This window comes from Colletes gigas, unplaced genomic scaffold, assembly GCF_013123115.1.
Source record: "Colletes gigas isolate AHSC1104 unplaced genomic scaffold, ASM1312311v1 Colletes_gigas_Sc00004, whole genome shotgun sequence".
In the NCBI taxonomy this organism is placed as follows: domain Eukaryota; kingdom Metazoa; phylum Arthropoda; class Insecta; order Hymenoptera; family Colletidae; genus Colletes; species Colletes gigas.
In genome coordinates this window covers 9161108-9183914 of record NW_025106633.1, presented here as the reverse complement: position 1 = coordinate 9183914, position 22807 = coordinate 9161108, and the positions used below count along the sequence as shown (strand labels likewise).

Below are 22807 nucleotides of genomic sequence, written 5' to 3'. Positions count from 1 at the left end.
GTAATCGGTAGTGGACGTAACCAGGAAGCGGATAATGTTGTACGTCGCGGCGATCGAGGAGAGGGATAATTGCTTAATCGACCCCTTAAAGTTGACTCCGGTGACGCTGTCAGCGCCACGACAAGCCAATGCTCCGTAACGATCGATGAAAAACTAGATCGAACAACCACTAGCCACACGGTATGAATGTGTTCGATTGCCCGTTCATTGCGACAATTATTTTCTGTTCCACGTACAGGGTGTCCCAAGCGAGTCGGTCGAATCAAAACGTTAGAAGAGTAGAAGATTTTCTACAATATTTTTTAAACCGAAATTACATATTTTGTTATGCACTTTATTGTAATCGAGGTATTTGGACTGCAAAATGATTGGTCTAAAAATTAAATACGACGATGAAATAGTCAAGTTAAATTCTTTTCAAAATTGATTACTTCTTCCAACTGAATAGTTATTTGTAAAGAGTAAATAAGCACGTGGATGTGAAGTGACCAGGAAACGATAGTTATTTTTAATCGACATGCAATGGGAAAGTTATAATGGACATGTCTAGATATGGGGATACCATAGCGTGTACGACTCGCCTAATTAATGTATTTCAACCACGTCTTCTTCATTCGACGGTCTGTTTCCGAAGTAATTATTCAGAAAATCGTTCGGAAAGTCTCTGGACTGTCCCATAAAACGGAGAAATCATAAAATAATCGATATAAGAACCATTTTGTCCTTTGAAACCCCGACTATTCTTTGGTAAATGCTACGGATTATACTTCACACAAATAAAGAAGTTATCCACGGTTGTGTTTATTAAAATTAAAAACGAATTTTTAAGAAAAATCGACAAGCAGAGTTTTTGACAAAAAAAAAAAATTTCAAATCGTTTAAAAAAAATTATTTTCAGTTGCGGGGGTTAATTACAATCATTTTTGGTGAATAGACATACCAATGAATTCCTACGCCCTTTCGAGAAAAAAATTCTTTACCGAAAATGTAATATGTGACTCCATAAAAATGGTAAAATTCCTCGTTTTTTAATCCTTTTTTTATCCATTTATCCTTTTTTTATTTGACTGTAATTTGAAAAATATAATCATTGTGATCGTTTCTGTCGCTCAGAAATTCCCATCGGTTTTCCATCGATCATGCGAAAGCTTATCTTCGATCGACGCTCGACTATAACCTGCCTTTCCTACAATTGATTGCCGTTCCCGTGGAACAATCTGCATGGATAGAAAGTAATGGTCAATCAGGGGGGCACAAATTAAATTTGATTTCTCGATGCTGGAAGGAACGAGGTCGATGATCCATGGCAGTGAATAGATAATGGCGATCTAACAGCGCCCGGGACCCTGTGACGTTCGGGGGCGCAACGGAATAATCGATATCCCTCATCTTTCGCCGCCGCAGCCGCTTTGTGATTGTTTCGATTTCGATTAACAATGCAAATCTCTTTCACCGCTGTTCATTGCGTGGAATAATTCCAGACAATGATTTAGAAAGCGAGTCCACCGAGCGCATTGTCGATCGTTTCGCGGATGGGAACGTTTTGTCCGCGGGTCCACGAGAAACACGGGGACTAGATTAGATCGTGCATCCCGATCGATCGATAGATCACTCCGCGGATCGATGGATCACGTACCACCGTTATGCGGACGGATTTCGAACGAACGTCGGGCTACTTATTGGAAAGGACTCCCCTCGTTCGATCCGAGCGTCTATCGGTGGCGCGGCGACGTTTTTCGCGTCAAAATGGAAGACGGAGTGTGTCTCTGGCATCGAAGTCTCCAGCCTGAGGCTCTTTAACCCTTTGCACTCCGAATTATATTTCAATTTTGTTACCAGCAGCTCCCAAACGCCTTTAAGTGTTTTATTTGAAATTTACCTGTTAAAATATCTGTTTTAATTACACTGTTGTTGTATTTTGTAACTTTCAAGTGTACGATATCTCTTTGGACTTGACGAAGGAGCTCCTGAGATAAAAATTGATGTCGAATCACACTCGACATAGGAGTGCAAAGGGTTAAGTGAATCGTTTCGTTTATCACCGTTGAATTATCTCGATCTTTCCATTCCATCTTTCGTTGTTTATTTCAGTTTGCAAAGTAAACTTTTATAAGTGTGCGTCTTATTTTAAATTCTAATTTAGAAAAAACACTTGCATCGGAATTGCTGGTTGGCCTAACAGTCACAGAGTAAAAAAATCACCGATCCCGATCTTCATATTAGCTTCGCAGTTCTGCAGTTTCATAATAATCCAACGTTAACGGTATAGACACATGTCTAGTTACCCGAAGCGTACACACCACACCCACTTTTCCGATACGGATGAAATGGAACCCACCTCGCCAACGTATCACGACAATTCAAATTTATTGCGCTTACTAATACCTTAAGAAGCTTATTATTCATTGTACGGAACAGTACACTCCAACGACGAACAGTACGCGCGTGTAACACTATGTAAAAAGATATCAGCAAATAAAGGTACAGTTACACCTTTTATTAGTCTCTATTTACGGAGCAATGGATCCGTGGGACTTTTCTTTACGTCGTCCCGTCGGCAAAGTTTTATCTAACGGTACAAAACAGCATCAATTTTTGCACGAAACCAGTTCGAACACCCACAGACGAGGGGTCAGCGATGATCAAGGTATAAATTTAAGCAACATTTGCATTTATTCGCTCCATAAATCTCGAGGGGCTCTTAACACCTTATGGACTCTTCTCGTTCTATATTGTAACTCGTTTCCAGGCAATTTTTAGGAAATTAAATTAAATGGCATGTATAAATAAATAACAATTTATGTGACTACTAATTTTTGTAAATTTAATTGAGAATTTAATGATTTCAGGAAAATTGTAATTGGTTTCCCCCATAAATTCGAAAGGTATCTCCGTTTTGGTCTCGCGGGCGAAAAAGCTACCGAGGACGATGGGACACACCTGCCCGTCGCTGATTTTTTCCACCGACGGACATCCACGGGGCTTCATAGCTTATGCATCCACGAGCGTGCACGGCAATTATTATGGCAAGGTAGCCTGCCATGAGTTATGAGAGAGATCTGCATTCTGCAGGCCCTCCCCATAGGCTCTATTTCATATCGAGTGTTTAAATCTCCGCCCTCTTCGGGGCCGTGGTTGCTCGTGTCTCTCTCTCTCTCTCTCCCCCGGTATATTTCTGTAACCGCTAGAATGCCCTCGAGATCTCGTCGTATCTCGCGAGGCGCCATGATTAAGATTTTTTCCCCCGGTACCCTTGAATTAGAGCCCGGCCATCGGTGCCGCGACTATTTTCACGGCGCGTTTCCGTTCTTTTCTGTCTCTCTGTTAAGCTCGATTCCCACCGAGCGGAACAGAGCTTACTAGCTTTACCAGTGCAGACGCTGTAGGGTTAAAGAGCTACTGCGCGTGCGCGACTTAGCGGGGACCACCAATCAGACCCGCGTTCCTTTCATTCGCCAACTCTTCGCGGACGTACAGTACAATTATTTTTTTCCCCAGCTACTTTTTGCTGAAATAAATTATTTCGAACGGTCTTTCGTATAATCGATGCGTGTTTCTAGCGTTATTCTATCGTTTGGCAGTGACAGCGCCGGCGAGAATCAGCCTTCACTCTCTCTTTTTGCTCTGGATGCTGGGAGTCGTTAAGCTGTTACGAGGAAACCTGCCGCGAAGAAGGCTCGCGTCCGCCACGCAGTTGGAGGCGCCATAAAAATCGGTGGGTCTTCCATTCGCCGCGATTTTCCCTCCGTCAGCGATTAACCGACGCTTTCGTGAGCGACGGAAAGAATCGCGGACAGAACACGTCGGCGATTGAGATGTAGCGCTCGCGTGTACGGAGAGTTAACCGGCTAGGATTTCTCTTCACCCGTCCGCGGACGGACGCGGCTCACCGATGCAACTATGTGAAACTCGGTTGCAAAGAGCCTGGGCTCTCGAAACAATGGTATAATCATACGTTTGTACGGTTCTTTCGCTAACGGTGTCTATCGCGGCAGCATTTCTCGTTTAAGCGACTAAAATAATGGGTCTCGGGGATGGCAGTTGCGAGACTTTCTTTCGCGGTGGAAACACGTTCGAACGTTTCGAAACGGATAAATAATAAATTGTTGCAAACACAAAGCGACGGAGCGTGTCGAGAGATGGAAGTTGCCGATTTCCTTGGAAATTTTGAGCAACCTGCCGCGCGAAATACTCCCACGTGAGTGAACCTTGCCGCCGGGTGGCCGTAGAAACGGCACAATCGCGTTATCTATTGCCCCGCATTATTTCAATCTGCGCGTCGCGGATCTCGCGGAGAATTCAATTTCCTCCGTGCCGCGCCGGCCGGTGTCATTCACTTCTCGAGACAGTACAATGGTCCATTTCATAGATCGCTTTCGTTAATCGCGCTACCAGGCCCTCGCTATTATCGTCCCCTCGAAAACACACGCGCTGGGTTACGTGACGCCTTTTCATTAGGCCGGGGCCTTTTTGCTCGACGGTCGCTCAGGCTCGAACGGTTCCACGGGCCGTGAGAACGAAGTAAACGAAAAATAACCGACCGGAGGGGACCCGGGTTATTGCCAGACGAATTCATATTCCCGCGCGTTGCGCGCGCCGCCGACCGTTGACCGATGCGCGCGCTCGCGCGTATAATAGGCCGCGATTTACAATGGCGACCAGGCCTACGACTTCGTCTCGGTTTTCACTTCGGTAAATAATAGAGATCGCTCGATTTCACCTACTCGTTCTCTGACGAATGCATTACGTCAAGTCATGCCTACTAATTTACTATTCCCCGCGCGAGGCGGTTTTCGCGGAAACTATACGTTTTACGAATCTTTCTGCCTTGAAATATTAGCAAAGGAGCCCGTACATTGTAACGCTATCCACCGTTATTACTGAGTTTTCCAATTTGATGATTTTTCCATTTCTTACGTTAAATGGAATTACTATAATTTGATCCAAGTTAAACTAGGGTCTAAATGTGTTGACCATGACCTGTACTCACGATGCATAACAGCATAGTATTTCACTGTCGTCGGTGTTTAATCCCTTCTACGTGTGTATACAACTAAGTGACTTCCGATAGCTTTGTTCCTTATATCTTATCTCGGAAAAAATTAAGTTCTTTAGTACTCCTCGGACACTGGATGAATTCGCTGACGTCTTGGATCGATCCAGAATTAGATCGAACGTGTATCTTGATAAGAATAGCTCGTCGCTATCAACTTCTATTTCTAATTACCTGGCAGTGCTCTTGTCGGGATAACGAACCGAAATGATTCATAGAACGCGGTAAGATTGCGTTCAGAGAATAAACAAGGCTGTACATGAGACATCGTGCAGTGTTTATAGATAGCCACATGCAGTTAGACTACCGGGAAGTACTGATATATATCAGGAACAAAGAAAAATCAGACACACGTACGAACTTATAATCCTACTAAAAATTACGATCATCCTGCTTTATGAACTCGATATTTAAAATGTTCCCACGTATCTCAGAAATATTCTGGGCCGATTCAGCATCCGAAAATACTTGGGAATGTTTCGCCATTCTTTGGGCCGCGCATTGTAGCCGCGAAACACGATAGACCCAACAGGGTTTCGTAGGAAGAAAAAAATAGTGGGATACGCAAATCTTCTTGAAAATCTTATTGCCCCGGCACGACCCTCGGTATGCATAGCTTAAGGGAACTGGAACTCGCAGTAAGGAGTCTAGATAATCGCGCTCATACGGCGATCCGCATTCCGAGAATTCGATACTCCGCGGGGAAGAAGTTGTTCTCCCCTTACAGGCCCATTCGCGCGATCGTTCAATTTGTACTCGCGGACCGCAACGATTACTTTTAGAGCCGGACTGTTATTTCGAAACGGGCGAAACTGCGGGGAAAAAGAAAGCGACTGCCGCCGTAGTCAAACGATTCCTTGAACGTCGAAGCTCGGCCATTATCCATACGATACCGATCTGGCCATCGGGGCAGCGTAAACTGCGACAGGACGCGAAATGCTCGAGCGCGATCGAATAAGTGGCGGCCATTTTTTGTGCCCGTTGCTCCGATCGTCCCGTTCGAACACGCAATCTCGGATTATTAATGTAAAATTCAAAATCTGTGCATTCGTGATTCATCTTTGCCCGAACAGAGGCTGATTAATTTGCAAAAATATTGGATGTGATAAACACGCTCAGATTCTTAGCGAAATAGTTTCTGAACTTACCGCTGGTGGAGCTGTACTCGCCGATGTACCGCCTCGTCAAATACCGCACGACTACGGCTGAAACGAAAATAAAAATGAATTAGACGCGTGAAACATTCGACGACAGTCGCAAATACCCGGGGGAAAAAATATATCTGTAAGTTTTTGCTACGTGTTGGAGTTTTAAATTGCTTTTAACACCTCCGGGTGTACTGTTTCCGACACGTCTTCGCGTCGGTGCCGGGTCGGTATGAAAGTACTGCTCGTTTGTTTCTTAATTTTAGCAGAAACAGGTTTACGTAAGTGAAAAGCAATTCATCATCCATATAATTTCTCTGTTCAAACGTAATCCCCCACCGGCTGTACGCGAGCTTTTCAATCGCGCGTGCAGAGAAATCTGGTCGCTGATTTTCAGCCGAAAAAACGACGATCGCCGTTGTCGGGCCAACCTGATGTTTATATCAAGCGTACGATTTTTGTATTTAAATGCGGCGCGTAGGCAGACGGCATGACAAGAAAGAAGATGATCGAGCACGAACGAAATTATTCGGAAACGTTGAAAAAATTTCTTACCGCGCTTATGAATTATACAACCCGATGATATGAAATTACTTGTAAACCGTACGTGCTGTGGGAATATATTTCGAACAAAAATTGGGTGGTAATAATTGATCGTAAAGAATAAGCAAGGGTTGTTGGAAATCCTATAAATACAATACAAAACTGAAACGACTAATGTAAAATAGGCGTTATTGTACCTGGTGGATGTATAAAAGAATTCACCCGATAGATTCAGGAATATACAGAATCTAGATACGTATATGTTTAAAAACAATAGACAGAGTCCTAATTTTGATTGCTAATAAATGTTTATCATTATACGAATGTCGTATTGAATATATCCCATAACTAGCATGCCCCGTCACGGCTTAGCCCGACCTTGTGCAAAAGCAATTTATGACCAGACGATCGTCCTGACATATATATCCGCGATAATGCAATTCTCTCGCGAGAAAGCGCTCGAGAAGCTTCGCCACCTGGCGGTAACATCGCAGTACTGCTACGCATGCGCACGCAAGTAGACTGTCGTATACAGGGGTCACGTGGTCCTACACATGAAATCTTAGCATATAAATTACATGTTAATAACGCGCTTCTGAGGCATGCTACATAGCCTATGTCCGTCCTAGAGTATGCAGGAATAACGTGTCAAAATTTGAGGAAGATCGGTTCAATAGGTCTTGAGTTTTGCGTGAACATAAAAATCGGCTCTCTGTTTATTAATAGTATAGATATCCAATAAGGGTAATTTCAGAAAATGAATATAGATAATTCGTTCTGGAATTTGGGCAAAATAAATAGCTTGGGAGGAATTCCAAGTGAATAAGAATCGAACACCAGTCGACTATTTGCACTGGCTGATGTAGCCCCGCGCACGTAACGACAGATCGCGGATAATTAGCGCGCTTTTCCTATCCGAGCAGGCCAATTGACGTCGATAAATTTGACAGGTGTTTCTCAACTGTTAGAAAGTAACCCGGATCGCTTATTCGTTATTCAAACGCGCGTTCGCGCTGCTTTAATTTTACCAGACCATCCGCATTAATGATCGATCGACGGACAAAGAAACGTGCAACTTTCCACTCGTATTAACACTTATTGCTCGCATCGATCCACACTTGTTTCTACCCGACTGCGCGATATAAAGAATCGATATGAAATTTTTAAAATATATTTTCGTAATTAAATTTTTAAAAAAAATTTATTAAATAATTTTAATACAAAATTTAGCTTCATTATATTCGAAATATTGTATTATTGAAAAATAAATTCCTAAAGTAAAAGTGAAATAAAGAAACGTGTTTTTATGGGTGGTGGAAGTGTTTACTGCCGCGAGATTGACGGCTGCAGGTGTGAATAGATTTTCAGATGAATTTTTCCGGGAACTCGGATGAAAAAAACCTGCTATTTAGCAGGCAACGCCCAGGAGAAGCTCGGTATCGTCGAATCTTCCCTCCTACGGGGGGAAATCGGTTTATAGGTTATTTTTCGAGGCGCTAGGTCGTTGAAGCGTGTAATTACGGGCCGATAGGTACGGCGCGATCTCGCTTCACGCAAAATTGCAGGGTTGAAACAGAACGAAACGAGCCAGGCGCTTCGTGAAACCGCCTAGCGTGCTTCTCGCGTCTGCGGAGCTGTCGACAGGAGGTGTGGTGTACCGGTAAGGGAATACTTTTATCGTGGCTAATGACGCAAGGCTGTTCCATTCCCGATTCCGCGTGTCCATTATACCTTACGCCCACTCGCGCGGCGAATCGACGAAAATTCAATTAACGCACCAACGCCACCCTCGAAGGGTCTAAAAATAAGTTTGGCAATTTTTTTTTGCTCGTTTGGGTTCGTCGAAAAACGTAAAAGTAGCTCTCGACCGCGCTTTACCGAGCCTTTCAAAATGGCGGAATCACTCTGAGGCGAGAACGTCGATGTTAAATTTTTTCCCGCGCAAACTCAAGATTATATATTAAAGAAAATAAATCTTGAATTCTAACGAAGTTCGTAAAAATAAGTTCCATGACAAATTGTGGGTATGTTAGTTTCCAGTTGTCCAAAAATTAAGTCTCGATTTCGTGGAGGCCTAATTAATTCCTCTCCGATGGAAGGAAACGGAGAATTATTTTCAATCCACGCCACCGCGGTTCTTGTAAAACGCTCGCGCGTTTAATTTTACGCGAGTACGTTGATTTATGGAACGTCGACTGGACCGATGTTGCACGAGAGAATACGAATTTTGCGTACTTTTTAATTGCTTCGAGACATCGTTTCGATTTTCAATAACCATAGACGACTATTTTGTCACGGGGTTTCGATTAATACGCTCGTAGGTTGTAGGTGGCGCGCGAAGACACCAGAAACCCGAGCGATCGCGTCGCGGACAGGTTCGAACAACGCCAGAAAATGTCTCGCGTTTCAAACGTCGTGATATCGGGCGCGAACGGTGACGCAACGCAATTTCTCGCGAAGATACGATCTCGTCGAGGCCGCAAAACGCCTCTCGATCATCGTCCGCCGACCGTTTAGGAGTCCCATCAATTTCGGGCAACCAGTTCACTTCGAGCGAACCGAACCAGTCGCCGCGGTCCGCGGATCGAGTTCTACGCGGGTCCAAACCCAGCTCCTCTCGCGAGGTCGTCCGCTGGAGTCGCCAACCGCCGCGACGACAGATTTATAAACGGCGTATATACGAGAACTCGACGAGTACGGGGCCGGGCACGGATCTATGTACTCGATAAGTCTTCAAGGGTCGAACGAGAGGATACGTAAGTCGGCGACATGTTAAGTTCTCTCGCGACGTTCTCGCGAAGTAACGAAGAAATTTATGAAGCGAGCGTCCTCTAAACGCAAGTGCACCGACGCGCGCTCGTACATTCATAACGTCGCGAACGAGTATACGGGCATTCCTTTTAACGACATTTCCTGTACACCGCCGGTCATTAATTATCGTTATTACGTATTTGATGCCATTTTTCCCCCTCCCCCCGTAACGCAAAAAGGTAGGTTTCACCGCGCGACAGCCAATACCGACCGGCTGAGATAACTTCCCCCTCCTCCGGCGAAGTAACTTTCTTTCCTTCTAAAAATAGCCGCTTTCCTCGCAAAATGTACCTCGACGTTATTAGCCACCTCTCGTTTAACGACAGTTGTTACGTTAATTACGGATAACCGTGCATAATGCGACTTGTGTTATTAATAGTTGCTCGACGCGGCGGAGCAGCGACTCTCAATGTCCAACGTCGAGATAGCAAAAGACATTGTCAGAGATATTAGAATACAAATTAATACTAACCCAACTGTAGGAGAACTGAACGAGCGAGCATTGGTCGATAGAAAATACATACTAGATCGCCACGCCATCCAGCGGATACATTTCCAACCAGAGAAAATGCAAAAGAAACGTAGAATTAAAACACTTGAATATTTCGAGCACCAAAATGGCGGAAGATGCGAATCGAACGGAAGCGGAAGCCCAAAGGTCTCTTTCGCCCGATGAAACTCGACGTGTAAAAGTAGGACGACGCGGCCTAGCTTCGGGGGTCCCCCGTGCAGCGCTGACATTTGAAGCGTTCGCAATTTGTACCTTTTGTGTCGAACGAAAATACGTGTAAACTCTCTAACCAGCATCGGACGAAAGTTCAGACCCGAGGGAAATTCGAGACACGTATCAGATACGTAGAAGTTCACAGTACGGCGAGAAATTTATGACGCTGGGATCCCGGGATCCATACACGAGAGGCTGGCTTGGCATTGTTGCGACCGTGTCGTGCGACGCGGCGAAGAAACTCCGCTTGTGAATGCCTTCGTCTAGTTCATAAGTCTGAATTGAACGCGTCAACGGGCTTATCGAGTAAATCTCGGAAACGCCGCGGATACGGTGCCCCGGCGCGCGATCGTAAATACAGGCGTTACTGCGCGCACGACGATACACGATAATGCATATCATTAAACAAATTCATAAAACGACAGATAATCAGAACTACGGGTCGCTTAATCGCGTCGTGGCTGTCGCCTTGTACGCGGGGCTTGTCGACCGTGTCGCGACGACCACAATGCGCCAAATCTTTTCTCCCGATCAACGACTCAAAGACTACTTAACCTCTTAGGCACGGCTGAATTTTGCGCGGGACAATACTGTTCTCTGCGCGGGTACATTGACACTGACACTGGCGTATCGATACAAACACTGTATATACTCTGTTCGTATATTGTTAACACTGTTATAAAACGTTGTGAAGGCAAAAATAGTCTGAGACAAAATATGAACACGATCACTTAACTCGAACAGTGAACGAACGAGCCACTAGAGTGAGCTACTGGATTGAGCCACTGTAGGTGGCGCATCGTGACTAAGAGGTTAAGGGGACGAGGGTATTTTTTCTGGGTATCTGTTCTAACGTTTCCTTGTCCATCGTACGTACGAAAATGATTTCTCGCGTTCTTCTACATTCCTCGTTCCCCGTAACAGTAACAGTGACGATTCGTAAAACGAACCCTAGACGTAAATATTTCTATTACTCGTAACTGGGGGGAATCTCCCCTGAAGCCAGCGAAGCGTGAAAGACGACATTCGAAACACGATACGAGCCCGAGTGCCGGGCGACGATTTGTATAAAGGACAATGCTTTTTTTCTCTCTTTCCACTCGTCGTCCTTTTCTACGGTCGTCGGCAGGAGATAAAGATGACTCGGAGGTTCGAGGATATCGCTGCGTAGGAACATCTGCCGGTGTCGAATTTCTTTGAAACGACTTTGCCACTTGGTGGAAAATTTTTACTTTCTCGACGGTTTAAATTTTTTCGCGAAACTAATCTCACACGAAACACGATAATATCGCGAGTAAATCGGTGAAACAGAGGGTTCGATCATACATGTATGATCCGAGAAACGAGAAGCCCCAAAGAAAGCAGCCCCGGCGGGACAAGAGCAGAAGACGCGGCTCGTTGCTTCTACCGCGCCGTGAATCTGTCTTTTTTATCTTGCTCCTTCTTATCCGCGGTGATCGTGCCCGTAATTACTATTTTCTTACGTGCACCGAGCTTTATCCGCCGTGAATCTATCTATAGACCACTGTACGCCGTGCAGACAAGCATCGCGCGTCAGCGAATGGCACTCCGCTGGGTGCAGCCGCCGCTGCCGCAACTGCAGCCGTATTTCGTTCCCGTGCACCCGCATCTTCCACGCTACACACGATTCCACCGACGAGCGACTTAATCGCTTTTCAACAAACGCGCCAACCATCTTTCGCGCGATACACAACCGCTGTATGCGATCGGGAGTTCATTATCGACGCGTTTTAATTGGCCTAATATGGCTGGAAATATGCGCTTTCAGTCCCACGTTGCTATAGACGCTCGCGACCTACCTGCCATTTTACTTGCACGGTTTCCAAATACAAAATTACCAGATAATTAATCAGTACAGAAATATTTGTATGCTATTCAAATTATCATTCGAATATTCCAATGGAGGAAAATTAGTGTAATAGTAGACCTAATCGAATGGGAGATGATGGATAATTCTCTTATTCCAAAGGGAACCGATGGAGTGGCAGTAAAATTTTTCTTCCCGGATCGCGTTCAATAATCGAAATCTGTATAGAGTGTGTTGTAATTTCACGGTGACGGATTGGTTCTCCTACAGCTTCTTGCAAACTAGTTTTCTCGGTCCAATGTTCATGGTTAATTGTGTGGAAAACATTTTGTGCAATCTTACGTTGATCGATGTTGGGTCAAGGTGGATGAAGGTTTACGTGGTTTCAATTATAAGACATGATCTCTCCGACAGGCTTTCATACAAACTTTGTCAATGTTGTTCCATCACTAACAAAGGGATTGCTTGAACATTTTTTTGTTTTAATTGTAGAAATGTATAATAAAGAAACCTAGTCCCAAATGCAACAAAAGAATATGGAATATTATATTGTATCTATCACATTTTACCTTTCTAACCTTATTTTGATTATCATGTTTCACTACTTTAATTATAATTAATAATTATTTCCAACGAAATACTAAAGGAAAAATAATAAAGTTGCAGACGTTTCAGCGAGAAATGTAACAATTATTTTTCCGCGGAGAGCTCATTAATGCGACTCCGCGTGGAATTCAGACTTCTTTCCCCGGCGCGGTACAAAGCCCCATACAATATGGCCGCTCGTTTTATTCGGTCGCTCCATCATCCTGTTTGATTATTCATATTTGTAACTTCAGGGTTCGACCCAGTCATATGAATCAAGATGCACGAACGAGGCTTCAGGCTGTGAATTCAGCTACGATAATAAATCGTCGCGAATTATTGCTGATTCACTCTTTATATGCTCATTTGTGCGCGCGTTTCCTGAAATAGACACGCGTGTGCGTGAGGCCGAATTTGTTTCTTTCTTCGAGAGCAAAAATTCGCGCTGACTCGGCCCGGCTCGTGGTAAAATATTGAAACGACTGGCGAAATATTTAGGCGTAGCACGCGTCTCCCGCGAAATTATAAATCGAAACCGAGCTGGAAAATTCGAGTTCGTTTTATAAGCTTTTTTCGTTGATATCTATAATACTAAATGTTCATCGCGATATGTAGAACGCTGGACTGTATTTCTTTCTTCTTTTTTTTGCCCCTGTCTGTTTGTACTTTTTACCGAGCTGGTAATAAAGCGAGTCGTTCAGCCCAAATGAATTTATGAATACTTCGCGCGACATGGAAACGTGCACCAGCTTCCAATTGCCACTTCAATAGGCGTTAACGCAGATAAATGGCCCTAACCGTAATCATCGACGTTCTCGTGGCTTCCAGGAGATTTCCTATTAATGCATTCTGCAAAACGACGTCGCTCCTCGTGCATTACCGCGAAACTCGACGCCTCTACGACGCGGGCATCACCGAAAATTTATCGCCCCTATAAATATCTGAAATCGACCGTGAACTTGCGAAAATCCACCCAAAAATACAATACCAGACTGTTTCGCGAGTCTTGCCATACCTTTGTTTAAATATTCGTATTTAATCGATAAAATGTTAATCGACTTACGCAAAAAAACTGAGAAAAAATCTAAAAAATAATTTATGGTTGTCCGGTGGGACTGTTTATGCATAGTTAAATAAGCAGATTTATGAAATTGCTTAAAGTTACATGATGGATATTCGTTACTTTGTAGGACAATCTTGATGGCGGATATTAAACGAAAGTAACGTCGAATTTGAATATTACGTTATAAAAATACGTGAAATTTTGTATGAAAGATGTTAAAGATATGGGCATCGAGAAAGTAAAAATTTGAAATTAATAGTAGAAAAAGTAGAGAGAAACGAAAAAATATTTCTCAAATTTTTAAAACCTGCTGACCATTTTTTCTCTTTACGAATTCTCATTTTTAAGGTCAAATATTATTGCAAAAAGAATGGAGGTTCTTATTGCCAGTCGACATTGTTTTTTGTTTTATTTACATTCATCAGATAGAACCTGCACAATCTAAGAAACAAGTTTCTCTTAAATGTCTCTCTACTTTTTACTTCTTTTCTTTCTATTACTTTCCCTCGGGTCCTTTCTTTACAAAACCCATTTCGCACTTTCACATACAATTTCACACGTTATCATATTACAATATTTATTTGCAGAAAATTGTCTGTGCATTTCTGAAGATGAAGAACGAAACGTCGATAATATATCGTCCCCGTTATACCAGAACCATGAATGTGAAAACGTTCACTTTTTGCAGCGAACATGACTTTTATCGAATATCTTTTTTGTCCCCAGCTGTACGCCAAAACCATAAATGCGTACGTTGGACAACAATGGTGACTGTACTCTAAGCTTGATTCACTGACGTGATTTATTATCCAATTTAGCAATGCCAGAACTTCGAATTCCAGAATTTATCGAATTGCTCATTCATGGTTCTGATATAAAAGGGATATTACTTCTCTTTCGTATTAGTTTCTTTGTACATACGTAATAAGACTGTCTTTTCATATTATTGTATACTAAGTAACCAAAAACAAACAAAAAAACGAAATGTCAGTAGTTCTGGAATTTCCACAGTTGTGGTTAGGTTAGGATACTCGTACGCGTGATCGGATATTTGTAAACGGTGGCTTTTATCAACCATAATATTGTTTGTTTGTTCGACGCAATGCGTTTACCGTGGAAGTAAAGAATGAACTTGATTTTGGAACAACATGTAGCAAATTACACAATAACGTGTTTATATTTCTTAACATATTTGTGCAGTTACAATATACGAAAGATTCTGAACGCAATGGGAAGCAAAAATATATCTTGGGGACGATATCAATGACGATAAGAAGATTTTTCAAACATTCGGATAGGTGTGCTCAAGAATAATGCCTAAATCGTGCCTAAAAGAGATGAGTCTCGATTGATCGAAGAGCTAGAGATTTTCTCCCCTCGCGACACGAAGCAAGTAGTACTTCGTTCCACCGTTCAGGTGGCGCGCGAGGTTCATTCTCTAATATGGCGGCTCCCGCATCGTCCCAGAGTTTTAACATAAAAAATATTCCGAGGGGATGAAACCACCCCTTATCCTCAGGGAAATTAAATCAAACGTTACATAGAAAATAACGAGACCTATTAAACCAGACGCTACTATATTTCAACCTCGTTTAAAAAAATCGTATGTTACGTTAGCGTCATCAAAGGTACCGACTTTAAACGAAATCTCTGTATAGTCCCTATTCTGGAGGTTTGTTAAGGACATCCACCTTTCTAGAGGTTCTCGATGATAACCAAGCACTGGTTCTTCCGCGACTAACAAACTCTAAATAAACGTCCGATCGTAAGCAGCCGCCCTCAGTCCTCAGTCCTCTCGTAACAAACGTGACAAGCTCGTGGCTCGGTCTTCCTAGGGTTAAGACTACGGGCTATTAGTCTTTCCTGCGATAAATTTTATCACGCGCTCGATCCGATCGGACCAAAGGGCCAAGGAACAAAGTGAACCGAGTAATTCTAATTAGGAAGTGGGGTACCCCGGTCGGTAGCCAAGCAAGGAGCGGAAAAATCAATCGCCATGCGACCACGGGGATTCCGTTGAACGATTTGTTGGGCCCCGAGAACTGAAAGCGTGGAAACACAGATTCGCCGGAAGCCGATAAGGGGAGGAAAGCAACGTCGGTGCGTAAACTCGGCATGCAGCAGGTCCCGAACGAGGGGAGCGTGTGCTCGGTAACAGAACGGATGTATCGGATGTCCAGATCTCTCAACCTGTTGCCGTGCGAGGATTTTTCGTAGCTCGACGACCTGCTGACCACTCTCATAGTGATATCCGATAACGTCCACGGAGGTCCTTATTATACCCAGCGGGACGCAGCCTCTCTCACGACTTTTACGGATTCTCTCGCCGAGAATATCCGCTTTCTGATCAAACGGTCGTCCCGTGAACGATACGGGGACCCGGATAGACCGTGTGAGAACGCATTTTCGGACCGCGAACCGAAAACATTTATTTTTTCGGCGATACACGAAGGTTGATCGATGGACTAAGGGAAGGACTTCGATTCTAACGGGTCTTTGCAAAGCGACAGTATTTATGTTTTTAAGGATACGTGGAAAATATTAGGTGTAGATATTTAATAATTTTAAAGATATAAACAATTCAAGTTATGAACCATACTTGCAGCATTGGGGCGAGGTGAGGAGAGTGTATAATAAACTTTTACAATAAAATCATGTATAATATACTAATACTTGGATGGGAATCGAACCCCCCAGAACCTCGGATTTACCATTCAGGCACGCTCTTCACTACGCCAACGCCATTTCAATATCTACAGTCTATACTCATGGGATATATTTTCGATAAAAAATTTTTTTCTCGAAAGTGCATAGGAATTTAAGGGTATGTGTATTCACCAAAAATGATTATAACTGACCCCTGCAACTGAAAATAATTTTTTCAAAACAATTTAAAACTTTTCAATTTCACCGAAAATTTCTGCGCATACTCGAATTTTTTTCTCGAAAATGCGTAGGAATTTGGGGGTATGTGTATTCACCAAAAATGATTATAACTGACCCCTGCAACTGAAAATAATTTTTTCAAACCAATTTAAAACTTTTCAATTTCGCCGAAAATTTCTCCATCTACTCGAATTTTTTTCTCGAAAATGAGTAGGATTTCGGGGGCGTGTCTATTCACCAAAAATGATTGTAATCGACGCCTATAACCGAAAATAATTTTTTTAGAACGATTTGAAATTTTTTAATTTCGCCGAAAAATTTGTCCATCTACTCGAATTTTTTTCTCGAAAATGCGTAGAAATTCGGAGGTGTGTCTATTCACCAAAAATGATTATAATTGACCCCTGCAGCCAAAAATAATTTTTCCAGAACGATTTGAAATTTTTTAATTTTGCCGAAAAATTTGTCCACCTACTCTATTTTTTTCTCGAAAATGCGTAGGATTTCGGGGATATGTTTATTTACCAAAAATGATTGTAATTGACCCCCAGAATTGAAAATAATTTTTCCAAAATGATTTGAAATTTTTCCATTTAATTTTTTAATAACTTTTTAACGATGCCTCAATCAAGAAATTTATATTTTTAATTTTTGTCTTATTTTGGTCTCTAAGATCTGCCATTAAAATTTTTCCCAAAAGTGGCTGAACACCCTCTATACTATCACCTTGCAAAGACTCGTAAGGTCTGCAATAATGCCATTAAGTAATGGGGGATATAAACGAATTCTAATCTGTATTTGATAACCTCGGGTGTTTGGTCTAAACGCGCAAACTTTCAGTTTTCTGTGCAGCTTCGTTACGTAACAGAGTCATTTATCATGAGTTCGACTTCTGAATTGCGTACCAACCGCGATTGGAATTTTTAACGCTAAAAGGTTACACCGTGTGCACAACTTCAATTTGGCGATATCGGACTTCTGGTTATTCCCAAAGTTGACTGTGTTTGTAAATATTACCGATGTCATAATTTACTGCCAATCAGTCCCGCCATCTTACATAATTCTCTGTCGATCAAGTTAATGCTACGGCACGATACAACTGCATATTACAAAGATCAATTCTGAACTATCCAGACAGACGCGTGATGAATAGAACTAAAATTACATATTACTAATCGCTTAATCCATTAACCCTAATTCTACCGGGATATGACTGGGTCGCGTACCAAATTCGAGTAACTGTAGGGTCTCTAAGTAAATTTATATAACAACGATATTTTTATGCGTTTTACAACTTGGTAATAAATGTGTTTCGTAACGTTTTTCGTATCGTACTTCGTTGCAAAAAAAAAGCTGATTCAAAATAATCAATTCTTTAAATTGTATTCAAATGTTAACGGTAAAAATCAAAGTTTTCTTCATGGAAACTGATAATAGGTGTCTGTAATCAATATTAATTACGCAGAATGAATGGTGACCTTATTGAGAAAAAATTACGTGTGCATACAACAGGGGAATTACACTTCATTCGCGGGTATCAGTTCCGCGGCTTATTAATAGGATTAATTCGAGGTCAGTGAACTATCTTATTGCCTTCATTTGCTCGCTTTGTACGCGTCGTACGACTGTCGGGCTAACTAATGCACTGTATTATACGAAAGACTATACGTATTCATCTTAACGGCACTTTCATTCAATCCGTCGTTGCGGTATTAGATAGACGTGCAGAAATTACACGCTTTACATGACACAATATTAGTACTGTCCGCTATAATTAATACCTCCCCGATACGTTTATATTCGTACCGTGGGACGTACTTTTCCATAACCTAACGACGCTGGTATCAAGTGTATTTTCATACGAACAAATCACAATATATTAAGCGATATCTGGAGAACTTAAAATTAATTGGAGACAATTTTCAAACAAGTTACTCGGTTCGTTTCAGAAATAAAATTATACAAGTTCAGGCGATTGTTATTTCGTGTCGTGAAACAACGAAATGTGAATGCATTCCATGCTCGAAGAAAGATAATAATATTTTGTATATTGGAATGTATACGAGTTCTGCTCAAAAGTGAATCAGATTAAGGGAAAATATTTCTTCTGAAAACAACGAACATTCTTGGCATTAAAACATAGCAAAACAGAGGAATAAAGAAGATGAAATAAAATACAGAAGAATATAGACTTTGGATAAGCTTATTTTTACACGCGAAATGCGTCAGCTGTTTTAACGTGTAAATAATATCAAATATGCACTTCGTTATATGTATACATTCGTATTTCAATCGCGTTTGATACGATGTAATATTCAAATCAATTTCATTATTTAGGGATACCGATTAGTATGTATGGAAGACGATTTTTGTAAACCGCCCTCTACCGATATCAGCGCCATTAATGGCGCTAGAGCGGCCATAAAATAAAAATTGAAATATTTCTAGGTTACCTGATTTTCCGACTCTGGGGCCGCCGAGGACGACCACCCTGATCCTATTGACGTTTGTCATCAGACGTGGATGTTAGGTGTCATCGGAACCGCGCTTGCACATTATATATTCTCCAATCGACACTGTTCGCGCCGTTTTTCACTGAGCGCGCAATCCGTTTCGTTCCAACGGCAATAAAGTCCATTTACATCGCACAAGGGCAACCGTCACAAAACGTTTGCAGATAACGACGCGCGCGCGCTGCACGACGATTCCTCGATAAACACAGTTTTACGAAAACGTCACGTTTACGCGAAAAAAGAAAACTGTTGCCAAACACGACGATACATTGTTTCGAACGAGAAACTGGATTTAAACGATCGTATTTGTCCCTTGGGTAATTCTTGTCCTCGTACCGAGCGTCTGTTTATTCATTCACATTGTAAAGCAACCGGTAGCACTCGTAACGTTGGTCACTTGTTCCGCTTCCACTAATCACGCCTCGAACCATAGGGGCAACTTCACGGAGTACGTGAAACCACGTTGTTCATTCCGCGCACGCTTCCCAATGGCGCGATAAACTGTGTTGAGTAAGAGCCACCTTTTTAGACGCGACGACACGTCGATCTTTCGAAACGTCGCTCGTATGTGATTCACTGCTCGACCGATGCAGTCCTCTCGCGAAGAAATCGGGGACCGAGCGTCACGAATTGTCGCAGCCAATTTAAACGATTCCGCAACAGCGAAACACGGCGGTGAATTGTCGAGCAAACTACTGCTAATTTCGATCGAAACCGATCGCGAAGACACACGGCTCTCGAACTGCGGCTCACTTCACGCGTTCCGGAATCCCGTGAACGTTGCACATTTTCCGTCCCCGGATTTACGTTTTTTACGGACCGAAAACGCGCTCGGCGCGAAACCGGGTCGAAAGTTGCTCGCCTAACGGAGACACACTGGCGGCGAGATCGGTCGTTGGTCGCGTCGTTGAAAATGCCACTTCCTGTCCACTCGATTTCTCGCTCCTCTCCGATTTCTCTTTTTTGTTCCTTTCGAAAACGTCACTTTCCACCGTTGCCGGGGTTCGACTGCATCCTCTGGACCACGGTGGTAACGGCGACGTACGGTGGCGTTCCGGTCGCGTCGCGGGAAGACATGCGGACCAGCGCGCCGACACGCTGCGAATAATAACAGAAGAAACGATTCAAGAAATGCTGTCTTGCTAGTTCCATTTATAACGGGTCGACGGCCTCCCTCTCCTCGTCATCTTTTCTCGCTTGGCGCCGCCAACGTCGAGTCGCTCGTTCGGATTACGAAAAAGAGGAGAAAAGGTTCGACGAGGGAGCAAGCTAGCGTGCGCGCGCGCGTGTGCACGCACCAACGACAGAACCACTCGTTGCCTCGGACGGGCAGACGAATACTGGAAGCGAACGGCGCGCGGAGAACTAGACCCGAGCACCGCCCACGTGCTCTCGCGATTCCTGCGTCGCGCCGATTCAATTTTTTCGTTCCACGGTTTTTCGCGCCGAACGAAACCGTCGACAAATCGCTACTTCGCGCGCGAACAACTCTGCAAGTTTCTCTCGACAATTGAGACACTAGGAAAGGTGGATATTAAGCTTGGTACACACGAAATGCAACGTTTCTTTCCGAAAACTTTATCAACCACTTTCGCTCCATTGCGCGCGCAGCTTATTATTAGGGAGTCTATGTACACGCTGCACGGAAGAACGACGCACGCAGGAATTTTCGTAAATCAACGATGCAAATTATTGCGACGATTTCAGCTGTTAAAAATCTTTCATGGCAGGTAATGTATAATCGATCCAAACAAATGTTAATTTAGTATGATAACAGGATAAGGATTACGATAAAATATGAATTACTAATTTGTAGGTACTGGTTCGTTATACATGCTCGAAATCGGAAGACAACTATTATAGGTTACTTTATGTAAGAGACAACAACTTTATCGTGAATTGAAAAAATATTTAAATATGTACGTCTGCAATTTAGATAGCGTTCATAAACATAATTTAAATTAGCTTTCAGACCACGAATTGACTCGAAAAAATTAACGTAATTTAGTAAATATGGAAACGTCAGAAGAATATTAAAAATAAGCAAGTATCATTAGTGCTAAACACAGGTAAGGGAGGTTCAAATTTGAAAAATATATAAAAGGCAATAGGTAATGGATATTGCATAATTTACAGAAATATATACAAGTACCCCTACAGCCACCTTTAAATGTAATTGAACAAGTTTAGCACGAATTGAAAATGAAATTACGGAAACAGGAAATATAGAAAAGTTAATTAGATAGATCGATACTACGACGATCGTAGCAAGTTATGAATAGTAACGACTATCCTACGAAATATTGAAAGTAACTTCCTACATAGTCTTACTGTTTTATTGTATAATATACTGCATAATAGTCTTGTACTATTTTGAGCGTGATGTCGGTTTCATTTATGCTGAAGTTGTAATCTTTTTGCAATAAAGGATAATATAAACTTTCTGATTCTAAAGATTAGAAATTTATTTTAACTGTAAATACCTGTACATCGCATTAAATGTAATTTATAAACGTATCCTAATATAAGAAAAACCACCAATGAAAAACGTACTCGTACAAAATCGCAATTATTTAAAAAGCAAATAAATGACGAATTTCATTTGCATCAAGTTGATGTGTTTTACTTTATTTCGACCTTGTAATTGTCTCATATATGAATTCTTTCGATTTAAGTCACAAGATTAGATAACGTACATTAACACTAACCAGTGTGTATCTTTTTTTCTAAAATAGAGAATGAAGCGTCGTTTAATACGTGACCTTATCTACGTACGATTGAAATCGAATGTTCGCAAGTACGTCGTACAAAATTGCCAGTCGACGACGCTCGTTTATCAACAAACTGCGAAGACGAATGTAATTAAACCCAGTATTCTCTTGACGAATAATAAACGCGCCAGTCGACTTGGTTTACACGTTGAATACTTTATCGCAGTTTATCGTACTCGCCGGGTGACAGATGCATACATTGTGGTATGATTGCAGACGCGCCAAACGAGGAGAGATTAACCTCAAAAATGTACACGCGATGAAACGTCGTCTGTAGAACATTTCGTATGATAATTCAGGTGTTACGAGGAGTCATCAAATCTCCTATCAGCGCGACCTCCGGAAGGTCGACCGTGATGTGCAAACATTAAACAGCGGACAGATGTGGCCCGTGTTTACACAAGGTAGTCGATCTTCTTTCCACAATACTGGCATGTGATACTATTCGACGCAACGTACGAAAACACGGTTGAATAAATACCTGATATCCACTAGCGATAATAAATTCACTCGGCGTAGAATTCCACGATCGTACGTCCCCCGTTACGCGAATCACGCTTCTGCGTTTCTTTATTTTATGCTATTCCGTATAGTGATGGTAGAAACGGGACGAAATTCACCGATGACGATACGCAAACGGACGCGATACACGAAAAGAACTCAGCACCGATCTCACCGAGCGCTCGCCGGCGAATGCTCGAGCTTGAGCGCCTCGCGCTGTCTAATATGCACTCTCCAGACTGCCCACTGCACGTCTCGACCACGGCATGGCGTACTGCTCCACGCTACAAGGTGACTGGCGTGTTAACAGGTAAGCGGAGACCAATGCGCGGAGCACTAGTATGCAAGCGCGTGTCCGCGAGTACAGGTAACTACGCGAACACT

General features: G+C 42.6%; 1 protein-coding gene across 1 annotated transcript in view; it reads right to left on the bottom strand.

Annotated features, from left to right (window-relative positions):
- Positions 1–22598, bottom strand: part of LOC122405017 (ras-related and estrogen-regulated growth inhibitor-like) — a 65269-nt gene extending 42671 nt beyond the window's left edge. The window contains exons 1-3 of the mRNA XM_043409461.1: positions 22404–22598; positions 19092–20249; positions 6202–6258 (exon numbers count right to left, since the gene is read on the bottom strand). Coding sequence (XP_043265396.1) covers positions 6202–6258; positions 19092–19152 — 118 coding nt within the window. The 5' untranslated portion in view covers positions 19153–20249; positions 22404–22598. The remainder of the gene's footprint in view (positions 1–6201; positions 6259–19091; positions 20250–22403) is intronic.
- Positions 22599–22807: the final 209 nt, after the last annotated feature.